This window comes from Miscanthus floridulus, chromosome 19 (genome assembly GCF_019320115.1).
Source record: "Miscanthus floridulus cultivar M001 chromosome 19, ASM1932011v1, whole genome shotgun sequence".
Taxonomy (NCBI): domain Eukaryota; kingdom Viridiplantae; phylum Streptophyta; class Magnoliopsida; order Poales; family Poaceae; genus Miscanthus; species Miscanthus floridulus.
Window position 1 is genome coordinate 91360157 of NC_089598.1, and position 9147 is coordinate 91369303.

At 46.6% G+C, this 9147-nt stretch overlaps 1 protein-coding gene across 4 annotated transcripts; it reads left to right on the forward strand.

Annotated features, from left to right (window-relative positions):
- Nucleotides 1-3968: 3968 nt before the first annotated feature.
- Nucleotides 3969-7078, forward strand: LOC136527563 (glutathione S-transferase T3-like). 4 transcript variants are annotated; one of them, XR_010776847.1, is made up of 5 exons: nt 3969-4195; nt 4815-5016; nt 5090-5852; nt 6649-6697; nt 6915-7078. XR_010776847.1 is itself a non-coding variant. In XM_066520340.1 (5 exons), exons 1-3 carry the CDS (start codon nt 4056-4058, stop codon nt 5849-5851), a joined length of 1104 nt encoding a protein of 367 aa, XP_066376437.1. In that variant the 5' UTR covers nt 3969-4055; the 3' UTR covers nt 5852; nt 6649-6673; nt 6915-7078. The 4 variants fall into 4 exon arrangements, 3 of the variants coding, with proteins under 3 accessions (XP_066376437.1, XP_066376436.1, XP_066376435.1); XM_066520340.1 differs by having other exon boundaries at nt 6649-6673; XM_066520339.1 differs by lacking the exon at nt 6649-6697 and having other exon boundaries at nt 6915-7076.
- The last annotated feature ends 2069 nt before the right edge of the window (nt 7079-9147 follow it).

Here is a 9147-nt window from a genome sequence, read left to right on the forward strand (position 1 = left end):
GACAGCGTGCCACGTCACCAGCTTTTCGCGTCCGTTCGATCGGGCGCGCGGACGGCCCAGATCGGGCGAGCGGCGGTCATTTTTCGTAAAACCCCTTCTATTTTTCGGAAATCAACCCGCGCTTCAGAGGCCCTCTCAGTATATTTTGCAAAAAACACCTCAGATTATTTCGAAATCAACCCGCCGCCCTCGGCTTCTCCCTTCCTTTCTCCCTCGCGCCTCCCCCTGCCTCCAGCGTCTGCTCCGCCCCTCCCTCGCGCCGCACTTTTCTCCGCTCGGCGTCCTGTCCGCCCAAGGTCAGGTGGCGTCCTCCCTTACTCCCCAGGCGGCGGCGGCCGCACCTCGCGGGCGGCGCGCCGGCGTGGCCGGCACCTTCCTCTCTCTCTCTCTCCCACTCTCACAACATGGCGCCGCACCGGCCGGCCCCGACCGCGGCGGCCTCCTCACGCTGTGCGCGGCCGTCGACCCCGGCCGTGGGCGCCCCCCCGGCACGGCAACACGCGGCGCGGCGCGGGCGGCCCCAGCCGCGCCCCCCGCAAGCGCCAGGGTGTCTGGGGCCACCGCGCCGTGCACCCCCCGCCCACCCGGCGCCGGGGTCGCCGGACCAGCAGGCGCCGCCGTGCCCGCGCCCACCGCACGCACCACCGCTGCCCGCGCTGGACGGCGCCTCGCCCTGAGCTCGCAACCGTGAAACCGCGCGGAGCTCATCCCCTCCTCGCATCCCAGCCGCGCCGAAGAAGTCGAGAGATCCCGGGAGCTGGCCGCGCACGTGCCCTGGAGCCGACGGCCGAGCACTCGCCTGCCTGAGACACCGTGGGAGGGGAGCCCCCGCCCCCACAAGCGCCCCCCCCCCCCCCCCCCCCCCCCCCCACCCCCCCACCCACCACACACACACGCGCGCGCGCGCTGTGGTGGCCGGAGCCACCGTGCCCGCGCCCCTGGCCCGCTGCGAGGTGGCCGAGGCGGCCACGCCCGCGCCATGGTGGCCGAGACCGCTGCGCCATGCACTCGCGCCGGGTTGTACTCATGTGTGTCAAGGAACAGGTACGATGGCTTCTTCTGGCCAGCGGCTTCTGGCGGTCACAGTAGACGGCACAGAGCACGACGATGGGGGCTCCATTGGGCTGGCAAGCCGGTGGAGCAAGACTGCGACGAAGCCCATCTAGCAGCCGTGGACCATCAACCGCAGTTGTAAGCTCCCCCAAGGTTGGTCTTTGCCACTGCTGCTCCTTTGCTTCTACTGCTCTGGCCTATAAAATGATTGCTTGCAAGTGTTTGATAAATGCCAACCATGACTCTTGAACCAAAATCAGTGTGATCTTGGCAATTTGAGTTCACTCACACTCGCTTTAGAGTTTACACTAGCAGCAATATTTGTTTGCTTGCTCACTAATAATCAGGATGATTTTTTAATCCTCTTCTTTTTTTTATGAACTGGTGAATTTTGGTCTGAAAACATATGAATCGACAATTGGTTTGCTTCCTTGCTCATAAGCCAATGTATTAATATCCAAAACAATTTGTTACTCCGTAGGTGCTCCAAGGAGGGCACCTATTATAAAGGAGCGAAGCGACTGCCTATTATACTAGCAATTACTGATAACCCATGGACACCACACAGATCTGAACGTAGGGCCTAGCCATTGATCGGATTCGGCCGGAGAAGCGTCCTAAAGTTTGACTATCTACCGTGCTAGATAGTGAGTTGAATAGAGTGTGAATAATGTTGTTAGCAATAACAGGTAAACATTTTTTAATTTACCAATTATAAAATCTCAGTTCAATTCCTGCAATTCATACTTGGTTTGGTACTATGGTTTGATTTGTAATGACCTTCAAAGTGGGCACTGCTGAAATATCTACATAATGTTTATCCTATTTTCAAGTTGCAGAACTCAATACCTCAATACTATAACATTGATCGTTTACTGCATTCCGGCTTAGTTTAATCAAGTTTATAGACCATTTACTAATTTAATACATTTGAGGGGCAAAGTATATTAAGTATTAACTGAAAGTTCTTACTGGAAATTCCAACGCTGCTGGCCAAAAACTCCTTCCTTCTCTAAATTATTTCTCGAATTCATCAGCTCCAGTTTGGGTTCAGTTTGATATAGTTCATTCTTTCATTGTCAGTAACAACACCACTTTATCTTTATTGGTGATTCTCTCCACTATCAAGTGCTGGGAACATATATGGAAGACTATTTTTTACGCTTATGCCAACTACAACAATACTTTATTATCAAAAGATTTGTGCTATCAGTTCATATGGCAAGCCTTCCTATCTTTTACACAGCTTCAAACTAATGCCTTCTCTGTTTAGATTTCTATGTTTTGCTTTGGTACTCTTATGCCCATGCTAAGCTTGCACCTTATACCTTGAGTACTAAAAAATCCATATATGGTACAGTTTTGAGACGTGGGTCCTCCTAAATCTTATTGTAACTTTGTTAAAATCAGACAGCTGTTCTTCCCTATGATCACCACTGCCGTCAAAACAATTGTGTGTAACATCTGGTTTTTCAGTTTTGAACTCATAATTGATATCTCAGTTTCATCTTTTACACAAATCACCAAACCAACTTTGTCGTTTTCACTTTCCACTAACATTTTTTCAGCTCTAAATATTCATTCTCATTCAATGTTATTCTTTGATACAAAATATATGAACATGCACATATACTGGGTGGCTTCTAAAAAAGTTTTCTAGATTCCCTAGACAATATGCTCCCAACCATCTAGACTTCAGGTGCCCTTATTGTGCTACTTGAATATAGCCTCTGAAATAAGATCCAACCAATAGAAATTCTGTGTTTGTAACTTATTATTTTTTCTTTAATAGGTAATCTAGAGTAAGATGTAAGCAATAACTATTATGTGTTTGTAACTTATTATTTCATACTTTTTCCTGCAGGTACCGATGTCCAAAGCTACTGACTACTCATTTTGAAGATGCACAAATATTTTGGTGACTGGGCATGATACGAGTTCCACGTTATCTTTGGGAAAAAAACAGAATAAAATTTCACTGTAGAAGATAATGCTTCTATCCTTGTATCAAACCTTGATATATGGAATGGCAATCACCCCAGTGTTGTACCCAGCAATCAAAACCTCTTTCTCTATTCTTATTGCTACTGGACCAATCGGAAGGAAAGGTGCGGCAAAGCTGCGCCCGCGTTTCTAGTGAACCGTAAAAGGGTGTTTTTGTCTATCCACCTATTTAACCTGGACAGCTGGTAACTAAAGTGGTTATCCATCTGGAAGTCACGGTACCATTTAACTATGTCAGTGTCTGTTTGGACCACCTTAGATTATTGTAATCATGTAAGATAATAACTAGACAATCCTTAAAATAGCCGAGTTTATATTTTAGATTCTAATAGCAAAATAAACACTAGACAATCTTAGATAGCCTAGTTTATGTTTGCCCCGTTCGGCTGGTTGAATTTTTGCTGAAATTGGCTGAAAAATACTGTTCTGACTGAATTGTTGTGAGAGAAAAATACTGTTCTGACTGAATTGTTGTGAGAGAAAAATACTGTTCTAACTGAAAAAAGAAGCCGAACAAGCCGAATATGGGGTAAGCCGAACGTGGCCTTAGAGTATAGTGATACAAGTATACAACTAACAGGTTATCGTGATCCTAAAAGATCAAATAACATATAGATTATTTTAGTCCATATAATCTAAATTATTATAATTCTGTTCACAATCTAAATTCAGATCCAGTGGCCTTTTGCTCAACGGAAACGTTTTTTTTTCTCTCCGTTGCCTGGCCCAATCATTTCTGCTGCAGAACAGCCCAAACTAAGTCTCAGTCCGTTTAGGTTTTTGACAGGCCAGTCATTCCGAGGCTCATAAATCAAGGGAAAAAGTAACGGCCCATACAGTAACATGAAGCCCAAACCACTTCTTTCTTCCTCTGTCTCTCTCTTTCTCTGTGTCCGTTTCGTCGTCTCGGGTTTCGCCGTCCTCTTCCTCCCCGCCTCCGTCTCCCTCGCTCGCCGAATCCGAGCCCTAAACCCTAGAGCTTGCTGGCTGGGCGCCCCATGGCGGCAATGGAGGACGAGGAGATGGAGAAGAAGGTGCAGGAGTACCTGCAGCGCAAGGGCTTGCGCCTCGCCGAGGTCGCGGTGCAGGGAGACCGCAGCCGCGTTCCTACCTCCGCGCCCCCGCACATGCTGGCCAGGTAGTCTTTACCGCTTTCCCCAACTTGTCGTGGGGTCCCTGGCTACGGCCCGCTCGTCTCGGCTGGTGGCAAGTGCCAGTGCCGCAATCTGTTGCCATTTCAGTCATATCTCTAGTTGTTTGGGGACGGAGATGGGCTACACTTATGATTGTAGTTTTGTAGAGGTATGAATCGATAAACCAGCTGCAAATTTTTACTCAGATCTCCACCTGGAAGTCCTGTGACTTCCAGTTGATATAGGCTGCAGCCTGATCTTTGCTTGGAAGTAATTAGATGCTAATGTTCAGTGTTAATGATCCTTCGAAATTTTGTATCCTGTAATGTTGAACTGTTCATGCCTGGATATCTTTCTGTTCTTTTGTTTCTGACACCGACTTATACTAGAGGTTATACATGCTTAAATGATTGCTAACTTGCTAAGGATTAACCGATCAGAGTCTAAGGACACATAAAAAAAATGATGAACTTGCTTTTTGTTTAATAATGCCCTGGCTGACAGTTAGGATTGTTCATTGCTTCTCCTATTTGAGTGAAATCACATTCTGAATGTATGTACCAGCTGTATCATTTGGCGATGCATGGCATGGATTTCCTCATTTTACTATGCTACTGATTGCAGTATGCCTGGTGGCTTTCTAAGCTTCCCCCCAAATGGTCATGCTTATTTTGCACCACCATGGCCTCCACAACCACCACCTGGTTCAATGACTCAACATGTTGCGTTGGGTTCACAAGGCAAACCTGCCATCAACGTTGACGATGGGGATGATGTTAGGACTGAGAAGCGCCTGTCTTGGAAACCAGATGAAGACTTGAGATTGGTAAGTAATAAAATCATTAAATTGGCCTTGACCAAGAATCAAGCTATCTCTGACGTTGTAAGCTAAATTGTAGGTGCGCGCCTGGTTAAAGTATTCCAATGACCCTTTCAGCGGTAATGGCAAGAAAGAGCAATATTGGGGAGATGTACTTGCATTCTACAATAGCACTACATCGACAAAACGGACGAGGAAAGTGAAGCATCTCAAAGACCGGTTTCAAAAGATTAAGAGATGGGTAGGTTTTTTCTGCTGGTCTTTGAAGAAGGCTGCATCAAGTGATGTCAGTGAACAATCAGATGACCAATTGATAGAAAAGGCTCTGCAATTTTATTTGGACGACTATAAAGAAGGCCCATTCATAGTTATGCATTGCTGGAAGGTTCTTCGTGACGAACTGAAGTGGCATGCAATATTGGAGGACCTTGAGAAATCAAACAAAAGGAAATTGGGTGATGAGGGGGAGGTGGGGAACAGCACACCCACACCTGAAGATACCCAAGAAAAGGAACTTCCAATAGTAGTGAAAGAATTCAAGAAACAATGCAATGGCAAAGGCAAGGCCAGAGATAGTGACACTGATTTGAGTGAAGCTATGAAGAAGTACATGGATATTCAGGCTGCTGCTAAAAAACGTCATGATCAATTCATAGAGATACAGCTGCGAGTTTCTGATGCAAAGGTCGAGGCGGCAAGGCTGAAGAGGGAGGCTGCCATGCTGAAAACATACAACTCTTTCATGAGCATGGACACTAGGGAGATGACTGATGAGTTGAAAGCTGAGCATGCAATAGGCCTGAAGCTTCTGCGGGAGAAATTGTTTGGCAACAAGAATTGAGGTACTTGCAATATCTGCACTTAGGCGATAGCTATTTAGGTAGTTTGGGTCTGGTTTGGTTGCATTTTTCATTACTAATCTAATAATCGCTTAAAAATATCTGTGTGACCACTATGCATGGCAAATATAATGCGATCCAAATAAGGAATAAGCATGCAGTCTGAAAACATAGTTACTCCCAAGCAGTCCTGTTATCGGGGTGCTGCAATCTCGCTTCAATTTTGTGCTAATCTAGCACAACTCTGGAGCCATAAGGTTATTGGAAGAATAATGCAAAACCTCCATTATTCTTTGTGACGTGATATAGTGGGAGATACGCGTGAGTATTCTTTGACTTGACAGCCCAGGACAAAGACTGTTCTTCCACCTGAAGTGCAAATAGGCAATAACATTAATACAATACTTCAATGATATATGTATAATGTTGATTTCCATGTTTGTTGAATACATACACAAGTGAAAAGAGACTCACAACAACAACAACAACAACAAAGCCTTTAAGTCCCAAACAAGTTGGGGTAGGCTAGAGTTGAAACCCAGCAGAAGCAATCAAGGTTCAGGCACGTGAATAGCTGTTTTCCAAGCACTCCTATCTAAGGCTAAGTCTTTGAGGATATTCCATCATTTCAAGTCTCCTTTTATTGCAACCGGCAAAACAATGAGTAGTTGATCTTGTTTCTTTTTTTGTAACTTCTCTAATCTACTTATTTGGACTTCGGTGTCATAATTTAGATACCTTTATTTAGTAAAGTATCTTTATTCTGGTGAATATTAATAATCATGCCTTTTCATATCAGGTGAATGCTAAATAATCATGCTAAGGTGGTGAATTTATGCTTACCGAATGTAAAGTTCTCTTCCTTCTGTGAAACATCTTTTTATTATTACAAAAAAAAAAACAGAATTTGGGGAAATAACTTATATGCACGTAATATTGGTGGCTTCTCTTTGTGAAACACTTGCATGTATTTGTTCGGCAAACTGTAATGTAGTAAGGTTGCTGTTAGAGATGGTCAACACTGTATGTAGATGAAATTTATGTAGTCCCCTCCTCTATATACAGGTATGGAAACTGCTCTTGGAGGTGCTGCATGGACATGATTTCCATGGTTGTCTTAAGAAACGCCGGTGTAATCTCTTTTGTTGTCAACGTGTTCTGACCCTCCTGTGATACCGATGTAAAGGATGTAAAGGTGTTAACATGGTAGCAGTATTTTTTTTTTTTGAGATAACATGGTTAGTGATGAACTAGTTTGATTTGGGCGCCTCTTCTGGAACCGACGCATAGAACCTCTATTGGGGTGGGTGGGTACGAGGGGGACATGGGAAAGTCTCATATCATTTGGACCCACCAAAACGCGGTCCGTTCTACCGCCAATCTTCCGGTTCGAGCGCGTCACATCATACTCACGCCATAAGCACACACATGTGTGTTCGTCTATACACACGCAAAGAAGAGATGGGAGGCATTGTCTCTAGTCCGCAGGAAACGCGTAGTACCACCAAACGAGCACGTGTGCGTGTACCCTAAAATTTATGGAAAAAATTCTAGAAAAAAGGTGCGATCAACCCTGGTGGGTAGCGTCCTACTAGACAACCCTACCACTAGATCACATGCCCATTCACTTGTTTGTTTCTTTTTGACCCACCAACACTCGCTTCTTCCTCGTGTTATCTTTGTCTCCGGCGAGTTAGAGTCCACACATCCCGGCGCGCTTAGAAGGAACATGGATCTGGGGCCGGCGGATGAACTAGTGTTGGTGGTGGGTGCAGGCGCGGCGGTGGACAGGACAGCGGTGGCGTCGTCGGCGCGGCAATACGGGAAGGCGGTTGGGCGGGGCAAGCGCTAGGGGCGTCATGGTGATAGCTCGGCAAAGCTAGGTTAGTGTGGTAGCGGTGGATGGCGGCAGATCCGACGGCGGGGAGCCAGTGGAGATGGAGGAGGAGGGCGGGGCGGGGGCATAGACACGATAAAAGTGGCTTCCAGGAAATAGGAAGTAGCGAGGAAAAAGAAACGATAATGATTGGTTCAAGTCATTTGTCCGTCGGACCGACCCTCGCGCGCGCGATGACCAATAAAAAGAAGAGGGCGCACAGTTGGGGGTGCAGCGCATGGGAGCCCATGCGGCCACTCGTTCGGCTTGGGGTGCATGCAATGCGGGGGCAGCGCATGTGAGCGCATGCTTCCACTCGTTTGGCGTGGGGTGTATGTAGCACGTGGGGTCCGTGCATGCGCTAAGAATACATAGAGAGAAGAACTTGCGTCGGGAGTTTGTGAGAGGAGCGCAGGCTCGTATTTGCATGCGCCGTTTGCTGCTCTCATGACGGTTGACTGTTGGCAGCTGAGTGCTGGCCCAAATTTTTCTGCCACTCCATGGTATTAAGCTCCGTATATTTCATGCGTTTCAGATATATGTTTTATTTGGATGTTGCATATGTTGCAATAGATATACGCGTATGTTGCAAGTGTATGTTTCAAATGTTCCATCTGTTCAGACGTACGTTGCAAGTGTTTTATCGAGATGTTGCATATGTTTCAGTGGCTATACACATATGTTGCAAGCATCTATTCAAAGTGTTTTATTTGTTTCTGGCGTATGTTGTAAGTGTTTTATCTAGATGTTGCATATGTTTCACTTGTTTATAGAGGTAGGTTGCAGAGTGCTTCATGTTGCAACATTAGCTGACATAGGAAACGGGCGCATGCAGAGGTGGTCCCCATGGGCGCAGCAGTCCCCACGTGCGCAGCAAGCGAAATGAGCGTGGGTGGTCTCCACTTGCATGCGCATCAGGAAGCACGGGGAATTGGGGCGTGCAGCTGCATGTATACGTGCACTAGCATATGGGGGTGGGCGTGCAGGCGGTATGCGGGTGCGAGCGTGCAGCATGCAGGTGCAGTAGTTGCATGCGGCAGATGAAAGTGGATGTACAGGCGTCACAGTTGCATGCGGACAGGTAGGGCAAGTTTAGCAGAATACGGGACGGGTGTAGCAGGTGGGGCAGACACGGAGCGCTAGTCACGCCGAAAAAGAAAACACAGAGTTTGAGATGAGAGATGTACGCCCCGTTCGTTTGGCTTATAAGCCGTATTTTTTCAGCCAATGAATAATATTTTTCTCTCACAGCAAATCAATCAATAGTAATTTCAGCCATGGCTTAAGCGAACATGACAGTAAATTGTCGGCACTTTGCTGGAGTCCTCGCACCCGGCGCATAGGCCCCGTTCCACAGGGTCATACTCATACCATGCCATGAAGGCTACGGTGGACTGAAAACCTATCGGTTCCTATTTTTTT